The 18,746-nt window shown below is 43.2% G+C and overlaps 1 protein-coding gene across 1 annotated transcript; it reads left to right on the top strand.

Annotated features, from left to right (window-relative positions):
• Positions 1 to 942: 942 nt before the first annotated feature.
• Positions 943 to 17,403, top strand: RHEX (regulator of hemoglobinization and erythroid cell expansion). Its single transcript, XM_006215471.4, has 7 exons — positions 943 to 1,126; positions 3,168 to 3,258; positions 12,714 to 12,917; positions 13,151 to 13,251; positions 14,418 to 14,555; positions 15,869 to 15,930; positions 16,438 to 17,403. Exons 3-7 carry the CDS (start codon positions 12,907 to 12,909, stop codon positions 16,636 to 16,638), a joined length of 513 nt encoding a protein of 170 aa, XP_006215533.2. The 5' UTR covers positions 943 to 1,126; positions 3,168 to 3,258; positions 12,714 to 12,906; the 3' UTR covers positions 16,639 to 17,403.
• The last annotated feature ends 1,343 nt before the right edge of the window (positions 17,404 to 18,746 follow it).

Genomic DNA, 18,746 nt, shown 5'->3' with positions numbered 1-18,746 from the left:
AAGCATAAGTTAGGGAATAAAAATGTCAATAGCTACCATTTGTTGTTTACCACAGAAGGGAGCTACTGTGAAGTGCTTTGCCTGTTTATTTGTACTATTTAACTTTAAACAAACTTATGAGATTTTTAAAAATTAGATATTTATTATTAACCTATGAGAAAACTGAGAATCAGAGAGGTTAAGTAACTTTTCCCAAGTCACCCAGCTACCAAGTAGCAGAGACAGGTTTCACATCTGAACATATCTAACTCAGGAGCCATTATTCTACACTGGTTATCTTTCCCGAGCAGGGAGGGATGTGACATCACAGAGGCACATAAAGTTCTGCTGTCTTTGTTGTATATCATCTTATCCTCCTCCTGTTCTTCTTTACTCCCAAATTTAGATCTTGGGGGTTTAGCCTGATATCCCCCAAAAGCCTACAATCATACTTCCTTCCCTTCCTGACAGTATCTATCATATAAACTGCAACAGCCGTCTTAGGCTGGCCTCATTTAATGTTTGATGGCAAAGAAGGCCTCGAGAAATTCTTCTCATCAGCTGCCATATGCCCCAAACACACTCTCTTTGTCCTTTGTGGTCATATCACACACAGATTCGGAGGTGAGGCAAGCTGGAAGGGACCTTTGCTAATATCTAGAGACCCACTTCTTCATTTTGTGGAGGAAGAACGTGAGTCCCATGGTGGGAAAGTGATTTTCTGAGCTCATACAGCAAGTTAGTGCCCGAGCAGGGACTTGAACCCAGGCCTCTTGACTCCTCCTCCAGTGCTCTTTCCGCTCTCCCAGGCTGTGTGCATATTCATGGTATTGAAAAAAGTGTGTTCACACGGAGAGAAAAAGACTTCTAACCTCTGTTTACGTAAACTGCATAGCGCAGTAGGGTAAAGCCTTGCCGAAAGAGATAGGTGTTATCTGTCGCTTCCCCCCACCTCTCCTCAACTGAGCTAGATTATTATCTTCTGAGCAGCAAGCCCTCACCCTGTTGGAAATGATGAAACATTTGTGATTGACCTCCAATGACAGAGAAGCTTCCGAAAGGAGCCTGGGGAGTGGGGAGGGAGATGTTTCCATCAGGACATCGCTGAAACACAGGCTGGGATCAGACCTTTCTCATGGTTCTGGGGGTAAGTATTATCTGGGGAGGTAGGATTTTAAATTAGTTTGAGGGGTGTGTGTCTGCTTGTGAGCATGTATGTGCAGAAGTTTCAGAGGGGATTCTCCGTTTCTGTGCTGGGATTCTGGGGTGTGAAATTCAGTTGCCATCGGCTTTAAGTGAGCTTAAGATTCAGCAGTTTGTGCTTTATGGGCATTAATCTCTTGCTCCTATGACCTGAAATGTGTCTGCAGTAGCAGCCGTAGCCTTCCAGGCTCTGGCTAGGCTAAACGTTTGTAAGCCTCAGTTTCCTCATCTGTAAAATGGGTATTAAGCCACCCACCTCACAGTGTTGCTATGAGGATTATCAGCAATATACATTTACTGCCCCAGTCCAGTCCTCCATCAATAGTAGCCGTAAATTAATTACTCTCTTTAAGTCAACTGGGAACTGGATCCCAGGGAATATCTCCCTGCAGGATTTTTTTCCTTAAGACTCATTCTGAGCTACAAAAAAACCCGGGATATTTGGAAGGGAAGGAAGGCAGCCAGCCTGGCAGTTTAAAAATGTTATGAATGGGAATCAGAGAATGCATGCTGTCAAAGAAAAGAAGTCATGTAAACATCCATGCAAGGGAAAACATCCATGCAACAACAGCAGAATATAATAGTTGATCCTTAGTGGTTTGCAGGTGTCACACATTAATGCACTGAATCCTCACAACCACCCTGAAAACGAAGGTGCTTTTAGTAGCTTCTCTTTATGGTTGAGGAAACTGAGGCACAAGGTGTTGAGTAACTTGACTGAAGTCAGTGACAGAAAGTCTTCTAGAGGACTTCAGCGCAGAAGAGTATTCCTAGAGCAGGCCTCTCCCCATCATCTCTGCAGCTCAGAAGTGTAGACTAGGCGCTCAGGGAAGACTTGGTGATTGGCCAGCCCCGCTCTTATTCTGTGTACTGACCTTGTTGTGTGAGCTTTGGCAACTCTGCTTAATACAATGCCCTGGGTAGGATCAGCTGCGTAACTGGCAGGACCCCCTGCAAGTGAACATCTGGGGTTCCTTGTCTAAAATTATTAAGAATTTAAGGATGGCAACAGCAGAGCACTAAACGGATCGGGGGGCCCGTCCAAACATGAGGCCCCACTAGACTGCACAGGAGGCATGCCCACAGCCCTGGCATCCAAAAATGAGGCAGGAAGAGTGCTGGAAGTTTCCATGGTCTCATCCCTCTTGACAAATTCTAGAAGGGAGATCGCTGGCTTTCTTATTAATAAATGAAGAAGATGAGGTTCAGGGACCTTAAGCACCTTGTCTGCTGACCACCCTCTGCCAGCTTAAACAGTGTTTATTATATGCAAGCTGATTTAATTGCAATGTGTACAGACTGTTACAAAGTGCTTTTGCCCACACATTGTCTCTAAGTGTTGAGCCAGGGATTGTGGAACTTAAGTATGGACCAGACCTGATCCCAGCCACCAACGTGCTCATAAACAGAATAATCTGTAGAAAGTGTCTAGTTACTCTAAAATTTATTGGCCCCTCCTGTTCACCTGGAGCTTTGTAGGAACTAGCAAGATGAATCCTGAATACTGCTTAAGTTGCTTGCAATTCTTTGTCTGGCTGACTTAGCCTTGGCACTGAATTATATTCATCTCAAGTCACTGTAAAAATTCTTTCCCCCAGGTCACCAAGTTGCATTCATCTCTAGTACTTTCTTGCAGAAACGCTTTCCCCCAGATTACTAATTAGAAATTTTGGATGACTTATTTTCCTCCTAAAAAATTGTCAGGACCCACATCTATAAACACATGCGCCTGGAGGTGTGGCTTATCTGGTTGAGACTCACAGTTGCTATTTCTGGCTAACTTGAATCTCACCCTTTATGTCCATTTTAGACTCATGGCGTTTTAGAACAACAAAATGTCAGAACTAAATCTATTTAGCTCACCTCCCCCAGTGTCAAGACAGAGAAACTGAGGCTCCAAGAGAGGAAGCAATGTGTCCATGGTGGCTGCATTTATGAAGTTGCTGAGCTGGAATGCTGATCTAGGTTCTCCTTTCCTGTTCCAGATGTGTCCCGATCGCCTCGAGAGAGGCCCCTGCCATGCTGACCAGAGCTGATGGAAATCCAGAGACAATTTCCCTGACACTCGGGACAAAGGTGACACTTTAACCATCTGCTGTCCCCTTCTCTGCGGCATTTGACAGGCCCTATCTCCTTCCTTTTCACAACTGGGTACTTTGACCTTCTCTGTCCTCGGTACATGAACATGGTGACAGTCATAGGAACAGGGACTGTTTAGGACCAAGGACCTTCCAAGACCATGTGGCTTTGTACATTGAGTTGTTCATACCTCCCATCTGAAAATCGTGAGTGAGCCCAGTTTTCTTACACAGCCCTATGGAAATGGGTGCATTTATACAGTTAAGGCAATTTTGGGTTGAATCTTCTCTTCTGGTCTGAGGATCACCCCTTCTTGAGCATCTACATATGCCAGGCACTCAACCAAGCTTCTTAAATACTGCGCGTGGTGTGGGGAAGGCTCCAGCCCCCAACAGCCTGGGTTTCAATTCTTTCCCCTCCATGTGTGGAAGCCACACCTCCAGTCACACGTATTTATAGGTGCAGGCACTGCCAGTATTTAGGAGGGAAACAAATCATCATAACATTTCTAATTCATAATTTGGGGGAAAGCATTTTTGCAAGAACATACTAAAGATAAATGCAACTTGGTGATTGGGGGGAAAGCATTTTTACAGACAAGTACTTGAGATGCATGCAACTTAGTGCCAAGACCAAATCAGCAAGACAAGCCTGGTTCTCTCATACAGTAAAATGGGGACAACAACAGCTGTCTATCTCATAAAGTTGCTATTCTGAGGATTAAGTAAGATAATTTAAGCAAAATGTTTTGCATGATGCTGGCGAGTAGTAAACACATGACATGTGTGAGTTTAAAAAAAAAGGAAACAGGTGACATCCTCATTTTTCCCATAAAACACTGAGGCCTGAAGAGAAAGCAGCTCACAGCAAGGAAGGCTAGCGCTGGAATCCCCAGCCCAGTCCATCTGGCCACTAAGTCCCTGCACTGCGCCGTTCTCCAGCCCTTACCTGCGAGGTTGCCCGGCGATGTACTGAGCTTTCTTCAGTGTCCTCTTATTCCCATGTGGTCGAATCTATACTGAACCTTGTTGAAGACAATCAGTTCCGCTAAAGCCGTCCCCTGCAGCCGGGGTCGGCAGACACCATTAACTGGAGTATGATGCCCCTGACTCAACCCATCCGTTGCCTGTTCTTCAGATGATACCCTCTCAGTGCTCCTCTCTGAATATCCTATTGCTTGGGGATCTCTTTTTCCTCCGAAACACTACATATTATTGATACCACGCCTTCTGACAATTCATCATATTTCATTCTGGCATCTCGCGTGTGTTTTGATTTTTTGCACATTAATGTCCTGATTTTCCCAGTACAATATGAGCTCTTGGAAGTTCAGATAGCGTCCTCCCCTTCTTCATGACCATCAGGGTATTTCAGGACATGCAACACAGACCATTCGATACAAATTTGATTGACTGAAATTTAGACCCGTAGCTGATTGTCTCAATGTTCTGTTAATATGGTGGATACAATTTAGATGTGAATAGAATGTTTATGTAGATAAATTTGGTCTCATGCTAATTTAAGCTACTAGAATTTCTGAGATTGTTTCCATGCTCTTAAAATATTTTTTTTTTCCTGATTGGAAAAATCATTCACAACATTTCGATATCCAGTTTTGTTAACATTTAGGTACATTTCCCTCCATTTTCCATTTTTGAACAGGGCATATTTAAAGAGAAGCCCCAATTTAATTTCCATAAATTTGTATTCATGAGAAAATCTATATTTGATATGCAAAGTTATTGTCAACCAATTACTCTGGATTTGGTGAACTGAATCAGGTGAATTGGTGGTGGGGGTTATTGCTAAACTAAGAGACAAAAATTTTTGATAACGTTGAGTTTATTTCCTTTACAAATATTCATTCTTTTTATGTTTACATTTTACAGAGTTGTGATCATATTGTGGATCATATGTACACAATAAAGTGCAGGCTAGACATAACCGTCTTGTACTTTTTCACAGAACAGGCTTCCCCGGATTAATTTTTCCTAAACATAATTTTAAATGTCTGTATAGTATCCCCTTCTATACCCTTACCCTAATTAACTTCATTTTTGGTTTTCAATTAGATTGTTCTGCTTTTTTCACTTTTATAAACCACTCTGGGTAGAGCCACCTTGCAGTGACAGCTTTGGTCTCATTCCAGATTGTTTGTGAATGGTTTGTTTCAGGAATTTTACCAGTTTATCATTTGGGAAGTGTGAGGGTTTTTTTAACAATTTTTGTAAAAAAAAAAAAAGTAATATCTTTTAAAGTTATGTGCTGTACATATTTTTTCTTGGTTTTTTTTTTTTTTGCCTGTTTGCCTTTAAATTTTATTTTAACATATTAAGTTTTAATATTTTAGAGCAGAATCTGTTTTTCTTATATAATATATGTGGTGTGGGCTCCGGCCTCATCTGCTGTTGGTTTCTGTGATTTCTTCTGTTCATACAAACTGAGAAATTCTTCTCTCATCTGGGGATTTAATGAATACTATTGAATATGTGAATATCCAATTCTATTTCCTTCTAATTTTAATATCTCAACTTAAAAATATTTACCTCCATAGTCCCTTTGGAATTTATTTTGGTATGTCACATATGAATCTAAGATATTTTCCTTTTCCTTCTAGGTAGCTAACTATTACCCTGTGGGCAACATTTCTTAAATAACCCTTTCCTTCCCTCCCCCTGCTTTGTGAACCACTTCTATAATATATGTTATACGTATAGGCAGATTTTACAAGTCTAGACTACTTTTAAAAAGTGGTATGTCTGGAACCCACCTTGTCACAATTCATTATCAAACCTGTTTCAACCCTTCTGGATTGTAATTATTTTCTCCCGGATAAACATCTGAATAATTTTGAGGACTAAAAAATTCTCACTGTAACTTTGATTGAAATTATATTGAACCAATAAATCGGTTTCAAAGTGATTTTTTTCTTAGCCTCCACTCTCCCAATCTGAAACATCATATATGCGTTTCTATTAAAGTCTTTTAGGTTTCTTAGTAAATTTCTACCATTTTCTTCACAATAACTTTCTTATAATGAATATTGTCCTTAGATATATTGGTTGTGATGGTTGCTAAGGCTCCTGGTTCCCCTTACCCCCAATTCCATTTTCTGTCTTTTGCTAGAATAATAGAAAGGGTGGCTGGTAACTTTAGAATATTCATCATGCCCTCAGGACTTTCCTGAGCAGTCTCATTAATTTCACTAGTTTTTCAATTGATTTTTGAGGGGATGTCTTTAAAAAAATCGCATCTTTTGCAAATAAAGAGAACCTTGACTTTTCCTTGTCCCATTTCTTTCATACATCCGTTGTTAGTTGAGGCTCCAGCATCAGCCTGTCTGGGCACAAAACCCCATTAACTCTTCTCATTATCTTGGCCAACTTACCTCACTTCTCTGAGCCTGAGTTTGCCCTCTGTAAAACGGAAATAATAACATTACCTACCTCCTAGGGTGGTTGTGAGAATCTGACGAGTTAATACATGCCAAAGCGTCTGCTACAGAAAGTAACACTCAGTAAATATTCAATATTATTATTATAGGTTGGAGGAACTTCCAACTTCTAGAAATTAGAGTTTCTAGGACTAATTTTTAAAAATGCTTAAAAAAGCAGACATCCTTGCTCTCACATAACTGCTGAGATATTTGACCATTGGGTAAGATGTTGGTTATTGGCACAGAAGGGCTATTCTTTATTAGAAGAAGAAACAATCCTCACATATTAATTTTATTAACTTAAAAAAAACGAGCATTCAATTTTATCGAATGTTCTTGGGCATTTTACTGAGATCATCGTTTAAAAATTCATCATTTAAAAATCCAGCCCCAACTGCACTGTTGTATTTATACGCTGTAACAGTTGCGGGTCATGATTGACAGTTAGACCCTTGAGTCAGATGGGCTTGAGTTTTAAACTTGACTCTTCCAGTAGGGGGACCAGGGCAAATGCTCAACCTCTCTGAGCCGCACTGTCCTCATCTAGGAAATGCTGATAACGTCTATTAGAGCAAGAGGATTAAAACAGCACATTGCAAATACTCAACATTAGTTCTCATTATTGTAATAATTGATTTCCTGGACATCCTTGTAATAACTTTTGATATTATCATGTATTCATCTCTGTACTCATAAGTGAGATGAGCGTGCAGAGTCTTCCATCTTTCTCTGTGCCTTGGATCTTCTCATATAGCATAAAAATTAAGTGTAATAGTGGCCATTTGTTGGATGCTTTTTACTATGTGACAGAAGCTATAATAGCCGCTTCACATACCTCATCTTATTTCATCCTCAGAAGCAGGTGTCATTTATATTCATCTTATCTAATCCTGAGAATTAGTTATTATCACTCTCATCTTATAGGTAAGAAAACAGAGGTTTTGAGAGGTTGAATGACTAGACCAAACTCATGCAGAGAATGAGCTGGGATGTGAACCCAAGCTGTCTGGCTCCAAGTTCTCTGCCTTTAGCAGCTGGATACCAGGCTGCTTCCTAGCCTGCTTTCTTGTTATTTTGTTTCAGTTTTCATCTGTTTAAGTTTGTTCTGCCTTATGGAATGAATTTTGCTAATTTATATTTTTCTAGGAAATCATTAATTTTACTGAGGTTTCATGAAAGGACAATCTTAGTAATCTCACAATTTTTAACCTCCTCTGTTTCTGTGGTTATATTCATGATTAGTTTGGTTTATTTATGTTCCCTTCTTTTCTTGATTCTTCAAAACTGCATATTAATTTAGGGGAAAAGTCTAGTAATGTGAAGGAGGCTGATGAGATTATAAAATGGAAACAAATTTTTTTTCTTTCAAAATATTCCATTTCCATCCACTACACTTCCCTTTCTGCTTCTCTACTTCAGTCTAGAAAGAATCTTAGGAAGACTGTCAAGTGCTGAGCCTAGAAAGGACCGCTACCTGTCCCAGGTTACGCAGGTGGCAAATGACAGCCAGGAGGAGGAGCAAGGCCCTGGTCTCCCTGTCTTGTTCTCTTTCTACTATAGCACATACACCTGTGTTATAGCTCAAAGTGTTCATTTTAAAAATAATAAATTAATGAAGATTACCAAAAATTATTTTTAAAAGCTTTATGAAAAAACCTTTGCTGGGGGAGGGTATAGCTCAGTGGTAGAGCACATGCTTAGTATGCACAAGGTCCTGTGTTCCATTCCCTGTGCCTCCATTAAAAAAAAAAATCCTTACAACTACTTAATTTTAAAAGATTCATTGTCGGGGGAGGGTATAGCTCAGTGGTAGAGCATATGCTTAGCATGCACAAGGTCCTGGGTTCCATCCCCAGTGCCTCCGTTTAAAAAAAAAGGGAAAATTAATAAATAAACCTAATTACTTCCTCTACCAAAAGAAAAATTAAAAAAAAAAGATAAAAGATTGATCAAGTCAACCTGGCAATACTAATTACAATTACTTTAATCCATATGATTTTCATATAAATCATCTACGGTTGTGGTTTTGTTTTAAAGCACTCTTTCTAGAACATATCTACCCAAAGAAAGCATGGAGTCAGAGCAAAGCTCTTTATTTCACCTCTTTTGTTATGCTGTGCCTACTAGGAAGAGCGTGAGAGAGCTCCTTTATCAAGAGAAAAGGAAACAATAAAATAGAATGCATCCCTAACTGGAAGTCTCAGTATTGCCACCAGGTCTGAAGCAAACAGAAGAAAGCTCTTAGCCCTCTGCTGACACGTGGTTTGGCGGCACCTGGCAGGACACTACAGTAATGTGGGGCTGGGTGTCAAAACCCGAAAGAGGGCAGGACAGTTCCATCCTGCCAATGGAACACCAAACTCTCACATGGTCCAGGCATAATTTCACAACATAATTACCTCAAAATGCTCATTTCCCGGTTGTCTAGTGTGTGTGAGTGTGTGTGTGTGTGTGTGTGTGTGTGCGCGCACGCATGCACGCAAAGGAGCAGATGTTTCTGCTGCCTGTCTGATCAGCAATCTGCAATTGCACCCCAAGGAACAACCTGCTCATTGCGGTTAGGGGCCATTAGCTACTTAAATAATGACATCTGTCGTAATTTTCATACCTCATCCTGCCCAGATTTTATCTACAAACTGTACTCAAAATGAGTGCGTAAGTTTCCTAAAATAGACCAACCCAATTTTAATATATTGCACTGTTCTAAGTCTCCATCTTGGTGAAATGCTTTAGGATTGAATAAAACCTGATAATTGATAATTACTGAGTGCTTCCCACATGCCGGGCATTGTATTTAGGTCTTTACAAACATCATAACTCTCTGAGCCCACAAAGGACTCTGTGAGGTAGACACTACCATTGACCCATTTTACAGGTACAGAAACTGAGACACAGAGACGTTCAATAATTTACACCTAGAAGGGAACAGAACTTGGATCCACCCTGAGATTGGATTTTTATGCTATATGTTGACAGGTACTGTGTGTCATTTGGCCAGTAAGATGTTCATAGTATATTAAAATTATGCAAGGAAGGGTAAGCAACATAGTTTTGCATAAACAGACAAAATAAGATACTGATTTTTAAATGATGGAACATTTATTTAATGCAGTGATTCTCAACTAGGGGCAAGAGCAATTGCCTCAGGGGGACGTTTGGAAATGTGTGAGGTCATTTTTGGTCATTTTGGTTGTCACATTAACCTGTTACACCTGTTACTGGTGGTCTCCCAGGATGCTGAGTGTCTGGAAATCCACATAACAATTCTAGACAACGAGGAACTGTCTGCCTCTGAATGTTGGAGAGGGTATCAGAAAATTACTGGTAACGTGGAATAGTAGTAATTTTAACTGATGCTATAAAACTGAAAGTGGCAAACTCAAATGCCTTCGGGGATCAGTCAGGGACTGAAAAGTACATTGCCCACCTTAGGGCATCCACACACAAATCCTTAAAGCATATTATCAAATAAAATCATCTAGGCGTCAAATTCGGCCTGTGAGGCCCCAGACTGGGGCTTTTTAGTGGAGGTTTTTCTGATCTGATGACAAGTTTACGATGTATTAAGTGAAGAGGAAAAGCTGCTCATCAGTATGATGCCCTGTTTAGAATAGGTTGTATATATGTATATTTATACATGGCTACAGACTGACTATATATGTACGTAGATTTATATATATATATATATATATATATACACATATATATATTTTTTTTTACTAAAATAATTTAAAACCGTTATGGAGTGAAATTTGGGGTGATTCTGTGAAATGTTTTGCTTACTTGCATTTTTAATTCTTGTATTACAAATACCTATTAGTTGTTTAATTTTTAATAAATAAAGAGAAAGAGGAGGCTTTAAAAAAATTAAAACTTGGAGCACGGTTTATGGTGGCTTCTTAGCCAACCCATCTGATAGAAGAGGGGGAACCATTTCTATGATTAAGGACAAATGAGACACAATATGAGATAATCAGTACTAAAGTGCTAAAGTGCCTTTGAAAAAAGAACATTGTCAATTCCCCACACACGCTGGCCTAGTTTCTAGCCCTTTTCCATTATTCTTTTTCTTGTCTTTTGTGATATAATAAAATTTTCCTGGTAAAGTCCAATCTTTTTGCAGCTGCCCCAGAAATCAGGATTAGTACTGATTTTTTTTTAATTCTTTTTTGGTGGGGAGATCATTTGGTTTATTTACTTATTTAATGGAGGTACAGGGAAATTGAACCCAAGATCTTGTGCATGCTAAGCATGTGCTCTACCTCTGAGCTATACCCCCTACCCCAAGATCGGTACTGAAGTTTGCTTGAGAAATCAGTCTCTGTTGAAATTTTAGGAAGTCTTGTCCAAAATAAGACAAGAACAGGGCATTTAAAATATATCAACGCCATTTTTTCAATCAAGTCCCCTTATCCAGCAAGAGCACAGGTTTTTGTGAATAATTGCCTTCTCACTTCATCATCATTGTGATGTTTTATTTCCAGCGTTCTGGTGCTGTAAATATTATTCTGTCCCTGAGCTTACTTTCTGGAGTTTGCTGATCACTGGGGGATGCTGGATTTCTACGCGCCTGTCTTGAGAGTTCAAGGAGGTGGGAGGCGGGCAATTTCTCGAGGTCCTCTTCCCTGCCGTCTGGGTCAGGGCCCACCTCCTGCCTCGTGGTGGCCCCTTCCTACCCACACCAGAGCGAGCTAACGCAGCCGTCCTGCAGGAGGGTCCTCAGAAGCCCTGACGCGCAGGAGGCGGCTTTCTGGTGCTTCTCGGCACCAGGGTGTTGGGTGCTGGAATGAAGCAGAGGGAGGGAAAGGGGAACTCTCCTACTTAGAACATTCCCACCCTCCATCTCCCCTGACCCCTTTCACGAGCTGAGTCTATACATAATGAATCCAAGTCTGGATCCTGAAACCATCTTTATAAATTAAACTAAATAGAACTCTTTAAGGGTGAGGATGTTAGGTGTACATTGTTCGTCTAATTTGAAAAACAAAGGGTGGATAGAGTTAAGTTCCTTTGGAAAATGTGTCTAGAATTTATTATGTAGGAAAGAGGGGCTTAAACAAATCTGCTGACTAAATTGGGTATATGTTGCTCCCAACTTTTGACTTCGTTCCCAAGAACTGGCTCATTGGCTTGTGAAGAGTGTAGGGGAGAAGGTGGTATTTCCTTTCTGGAGACGTCCAGCTGGCCAACACCCACAGTCCCGGGGAGGCGGTGATGGCAAACCCTGCACCCTCCCTCCCTGGTTACTGCCTCCCCTCTCTCCCGACTCGGTCCAAGCCCCACTTGGATAGCCCCAGTGTGAGAACTACAGGGAAAAACAGAAATGCTCGGACTCTCCACACTGCTCTTATCACTTGGAAACCCCGATTGGGAAAATAAGACTTATGGGCAACAGAAGGCTTTTCAGCGGTGACCGTCTGCAGCAGGACAGTGGGTGCTGGGCGGCCCCATCTTGTGCTGAGTAAACACCATTTCAAACGCTTGGAAACTGTCCTGGCTTTGTCATAGTACACTCCGCATTCGGCAACACATTGATGGAAATTATTAGCTGAGTTTTAAAATAAACTTACTCATGAGGGTTGAAGGGCATCCACAGTCCTTGGCCTAAAGCCCAACGAAGCTGTGAAGGGTGCGTGAGTGTGTATGTGAGTGTGTGTGTGTGTGTGTGTGTGTGTGTGTGTGTGTAAGTGTGTGTAGATCTGAGCTTCTTCACGGGATCTCTCCCAGTGCGTTCACTCCAGTCGGACCTCTTTGTGCCTCCAGCAGCAGGTTAAGGCTCTCGCGAGCAGAGACGAATGGTTGGGGATGTAGGTGTGGACGTAGATCTTAGATCTGTGTGATTGCAGACACGTCCTCGCATCACTCCTAATGAAAGGAGGGTCATGAGATCTATCGGTCATGGGATTTTACAAATCAGATAGGCTGGCGCGTGTGCCGGGGGCTCAGCACGGTGGCTGGCACCAAGTGAGCGCCCGCTGGCTGGCAGGTGCAAATATTGTCACTGCCTATTTTGTAGGTTCAGAAACTGAAATCTGGAGAGAGGAAAGCAAACGACCCCTCAGCAGCCTCCTGCAGGTCTCCGGACAGCCCACTGGCAGCACGACGTGGAGACGAGGTACCCAGGTGGCTCCGCCCACATCCCTTCCGGCTGCCTCCGAGAGAGCCTGAGCCCCACTCACGACCCGCGGCTGCCCTGCGAGGAGCTCACAATGCTGACGGAGTGAGTGGTCCAGGAAGAGCCAGCGCGGGTTCCAATCCTGCTGACGGATGTACCTGGCTTCCAAGCGTGCACACCACCCTCCCCAGCTCCTAAACCTTCCCGTTCCAAGAGAGAAAGGGACCCGAGACACATGGCAACACCTGCAGGCTGCCTCTAGCTGGGGGCAGGGATGGGTGTGTAGCTGTCTCAGCATTTCTGCAAACTCTGACCTGACCCTCTGCCTCTCCCAACAGAGAAATGAAGCTCTGGCACGGCATGGTGATGGCAGCGGTGTCACTCATACTGCAGGCCTGCCTCCTTGCAGCCATCAACTACCTGCTCAGCAGGCACATAGGTAACTAACTGGCTTAACATTCTCTTTCCTCCTGGTCCCCCCTAAGGGACCACTCCCGAGCCTGCAGCACGATGAGCCCCCTTCGGAGTTGAACATCACTTGAAAACCTACTTGAGCATCCGCCGGCCAGATGCCCCCTCACTTGCCAACCTCTCAGCGTTAATCCCTACTCTGACCCAACCTAACTGTGGTTGGGAATGATGGTCCAGGGTCCTTCCAACACCCAGACCTTCTACCTGAAGACAAGCTCCTGCACTGCTCGTGAGGGTGGGCTCACTTAACCTGAGCCTAATGAATTTCCTTTTTCTTTCTTGGAAATTTTTTTAATCTTTTTAAGTGGAGGTACCAGGGACTGAATCTAGGACCTCGTGCATGCTAAGCATACACTCTTCCACTGAGCCTAATGAGTTTTCTTTATCACCACCAAGGGACTGGATGTGAAGAATCGGCTTGAATTGCAACAGGAGGGAGTATGGTTAGACGAAGAGATTAGCTTCAATTCTCAAACTGATTTACAGTGGAAAGTAGGAAGCTGTGTCCTGGGAAGGCGTTACAATAGGGAAAATCAAATAACACTGCTCTGGCTGCGCTAAGACAGGGCATCGGGCAGGATGTGTGAGTCCAGACTTCTCTAGTCATCCATTCATTCATTCAATATACAGGGAACAAAGCAACGATCCTTGCCCTTAAAGACCTTATGTTCCATGGGGAACATAGACAACAAACAAGATAAAAAGTAAAATGTGTGTGAGGTCATGGTAAGTGCTGGAGAGAGAAAAATGAAACAAGGCAAGGAGATGTGGATGGCTGGGGATCGGCATCCCTGAGATGCTAATGTGCGAGTCTAAACCTGGGGGATGTGAAGCAGTGAGTCACACCAACAGGAGCCATGAACCAGGAGAGTGGTTGCTCATAACAGCAGAAGCAAAGAGGCAGGGGTGGCTGGAGCAGTGGGGACGAGGCAGGAGGAGTGAGGCCGTGAGGACCTTCAGGCTGGGACTTGGGCTTTTACACCAAGTAAGGAAAGGGCGTTGCAAGGCTTTGAGCAGAGGAGTGCCGGGATTTGAAGAGATCCCACTGATCATTTTGCCCTAATGAGAGCTGTGCTCAGAGATAGGATGGGTCTGACCCAGTGAACTTCCACTTTTGACCTTTGCCCTCTCTAGTCAAGGAGAATGAACGGATACTGAAAAGGGCCAGGCTCCAGATCTCCAGCTCTGCCCACCATCACCCACCTGCTGCCAAGGAGGTAAAGGAGACTGGGGCAAAGAGAAGCACCCCTGTGTCTGAGCCCCGTTACCAGGGTGAGTACCGGGGCTGGGGGCGAGGGGAGGACCTGGCAGAAAGCTTATTCTCTATGTCTGGACACCTAGGAGCCTACCTGCGGCAGCCCCAGTCCATCCCGTCCAAACCACTAGCCCCAGGATTCCCCTCACCCTCCCCAGTAATGGGTCCCGATACCCGCCCCACCTCCCCCTGTTTTCAGAAGGTCCTCACCAGTGGGACAGATCATGTTGGGTTTGTGTGGATCTGCACTCTTTCCCAGCTTTGGTCATGTGTGAATGGCTGCAGGGGGGCTTGGGGACCATCCGTGGTCCTGTCTTTATGACACTATAGCATCTTTTCTTCCGCCTGCCAGCAGAGCCAAGATTTCAACCACCTCTGCCTGCCCTCAGCCGTAGCATCTGGGTGTTTTAATAAATACAAGCGTTATTGATGGTTGGCATCTACAGCCCCTCCCGCAAGTGAACCAACAGGAACACCACCCTCTCGTTTTCTCTCGCTTGGCTCTGGAGACCCGCCGGGTCACTATTCACACAATGGAAACTGCTGCTTCCGCAGCAAGAGACTCACTCGCCAGAGATTGCTCTTTCCGCTGCTTGATCTCTTGGTTGATTTGAGTTTGCTCCGTCCTTTAAATTTTATCTTCGCAGTTGGAGAAATCTGCTTGTCAGTCTTCCTAGGCACTGAGATAAATAAGGCTTCAGCGCGTGTGGGAATCAGAGGATACCACTCGCATGAATTCAGGGTTTCAGTGGGATGAGAGAGGCACTGGCCTCACCACCATCCCTGGTCCAGAAGCATCACTGGAGTCTGGGCAGAATCAGAGACATTTTGGTGGGTGGGGACCTCAGAGATCATCATCCAACCCTCTTGTTTTACAGGGAACAAAACCAGGGCACAAAAAGGCATGTCACCTGCCTGGAGTTTGTTTAGACTAGAAGCTGTGCCTGTGACTTCTGGGGCCAGAGCTGTTTGCAAGGGTCACAGTGGCTCAGCTGGTCCCCACCTACTCCTCCTTCCAACAGACAGTCCTTCCCAAACACAGGCCAGCCTAGTGGGTTTCATATCACTTTCAGATGAAATGGGACAGAGTAGCAGTGCCTGGACCCTTGGACACTTTCCTGACTATTTGGGTAGACTCTCTCCCTTCCCCACTCTTCTCTGTCTTATTCCTCTTTTCTCTTTGGGGGGCTCTGAATCTCTCTTCCCCCCTCCTCTTTGAATTTTTGGCTCTGCCTCTGTCTCTGTCTCATTCTCCCTTCTGTTGCTGCTCTCGTCTCTTAACACCCTCTGGGTTTTTTTTAGAAGAAGAACAGTTTCTATTTCTCCCTAGATGACAGCGACACATCCTCCAACAGCTCGGACAGCTCGGACAGCTCGTCTCCCACCCACCAGGTAAGGGACCCTCCTGGGGAACTCAGCCCTCCTCCAACTGCTGTCTGGGCTCAGCTCAGCTCCAGAGATGGGAGCAGGGGAAGAGGGGCTTCTGGAGTCATTACAGCATCCTTAGGTGAGGGTGGCCCGGCTTTCACTCACAGGCCCTATCATCATGGATCAGCCAGACACAGTGGGTCTGAGTGGGCCGTAAAAATGAGAGTGCAAGCGGGGAACCTCCTTCTCCCCATGTCCCAGTCACTGGGCAAGGTCAGCTTTGAGCCCTGACCTCACGTGGATTGAGTCTCCACGTCTTTCTTCCTTAAACCCATTCACTCCCGCAGACATGAGGAGCAAAGTCATTGACAGTCTTCCTCGTTGCCCTGGCCCTGCTCTCAGACACAACTGCTGGGACCCAGTTTTTTTTCCTATCCAGCCTAAGGCAAGCCTCTTTGAGTGAGAGTTCAGTAGCTCCTCCAAACGTGGTTGGAATCTTGACCCAGATTTCTCTTTTTTTTTTTCCCTAAGGCCACCAAGGATGTGAACTACACACAAGTGGTCTTTTCAGCCCCTGGAGGACGAAGAAATGACTCTGCCCTGGACTATGAGAACATAAAGGAAACCACAGATTATGTTAATGTCAACCCAAAAAGCCACAAGCCCAATTTCTGGACTTTTGTGAACCCTGCTATCTCTGAGCCAGTGGAATACACTCAAGTGGCCGTGTGAATTCTAGGCTTTTTAATGGAGTGACAGTTCCTGATGAATTCTTGCACTTATCTTGTGGGGGAATTACAGTTTGTCTGTCTGTCTGTCTGTCTGTCTGTTTAAGCAAGGCATAGGAAAAAAAATAATAAACCTGTATCTCAGCTAGAAAGATTCAGATCAGATGTTAGGGAGAACTTCCCATTAAGTATGAAAACACTGGGCAAATCAGTAGAGAAAGTGATGAAGTCTCCCTCATAGAAAAATTTTTAAAGATTTTCATCAGCTATACCAGAGTTCTGTTTGGATCAATGCCTTAGGATTAAATGTCTCTCTGAGCTCTTTAATTATTGGCAATAAACAACTTCCTTAAACGTTTTAAGTAAAATGGCACCCACCAATTCCCCTTTCCCTCCGGCCTCACCTTGCACGCGCTTCCTTTTTCTGGGTTGTATCCTGCTGAGTAATCCTGCTCTGCTCTCAGAACTTTAAATAGCGCACTTGGAAAGCCCACCATCATTCAACCCTTGAGTCTGCTGTTTCCTAGGAATGAAAGGTAACGGAGTTCTAGTAACGCTAACCAGCATCACAGCCTGTTATTCCAGGGAAAATCTCTTCCAGTTCAATCCAATAAACTTCCGTATCCATTCTTGGTTTCTTATTGTTTTTACTTTTATCACCAGTTAGTAGTAAAAGGACATTTTCTTAACTTGATTAAGAAAAGCTTATCTCAATTGGGAGTTCGAGATTTGCAAATATTAACTAGGATATATAAAAGAGATAAACAAGTTCTTCTGTATAGCCCAGGGAACTATATTCATATCTTGTAGTAACCTATAATAAAAAAGAATATGAAAACAGATATATGTATGTATGTGTATGACTGAAACATTATGCAATACACCGGAAATTGATACAACACTGTAAACGGATCATACTTCAATTAAAGAAAAAAAAAGACTAGCTTATCTCAAATCAGCTCTTTGCATAATATTTAACTGTAAGGTCCTAGATGCAATGCTATTTAATCATGAACAAAGTAAGAATTTCTACGAGCATGCCATTCCCACTGCTATCTGACATTGCTCTGGAAGTTCTAATCAGTGCAATAAAACAGTTAACAAAAATAGGGGCTATAACTATTGGAGAGGAAGATAAAATTTGTCATGGTTTGCAATACGCCAGTCCTAGAAAACCTCAGGGAATTAACGTCAATGTTTTAAAACTGATAATGTAGTTAAGCAGTGACTAGATAAATAGATAATGTACTTTTTCCAACAGCTAATTAAGACATGAAATGAAAACAAAAATTGCTCAAATAGCTAAACAAACAACTCAAAAATAGAAACATTAGAAACACTCCTAGTCAAATTCAAACCACGATGAGTGGTGTTGGTTTCTAGAGGCCATTTATTAACTGTGCTTCATCTGCTGGCTGGAAATAAACTTTGCAGCCCTGGTACTGAGAGGGGTGGGCGGCTTTCTTCTTTCTGGTTTCATCTTCAAGATGATCTGAAGAAATGGTTCTGGTTTGAGTTCCTGGGGCAGGAGATCGTTCCCAGTCTACATGTCCCTACACCTTTTAGGTACATTGTTATTCCTCTCCCACTATGGTTTGAACGTTTGTGTTCCCACCTCTCGACTCAAATTCGTATGTTGAAATCCTAATCCAAGGTGACTGTATTAGGAGGTGGGGGCCTTTGGGAGGTGATTAGGTCATGAGGGTGGTACCCTCCTGAATGGAACTAGTGCCTTTACAAAAGGGGCCACTCAGCGCTCCCTCCCCTCTTCCATCACGTGAGGATAAAGTGAGAAATCTGCAACCCACAAGATGGCACTCACTGACCATGCTAGCACCCTCATCTTGGACTTTTAGCCTCCAAAACTGTGAGAAATAAATACTTGTTGCTTACAATCCTCCCAGTCTTTGGCATTGTGTTACGGCAGTCCACAGGGATTATGACATCTCCTAGAAAGCTTTTCTTTTCTTTTTTTTCCTTCCAGTTTTATTAAGATATAATTGACATAGAGCATTGGATAAATTTAGGGTGTGCAGCATAATGATGTGACTTGCATACACTATGAAATGATGACCACAAAAAATTTAGTGAACACCCATCATCTCATATAGA

The sequence above is a fragment of the Vicugna pacos genome, chromosome 23 (genome assembly GCF_048564905.1).
Source record: "Vicugna pacos chromosome 23, VicPac4, whole genome shotgun sequence".
Lineage (NCBI taxonomy): Eukaryota > Metazoa > Chordata > Mammalia > Artiodactyla > Camelidae > Vicugna > Vicugna pacos.
This window is presented reverse-complemented; position numbering and strand designations above follow the sequence as displayed.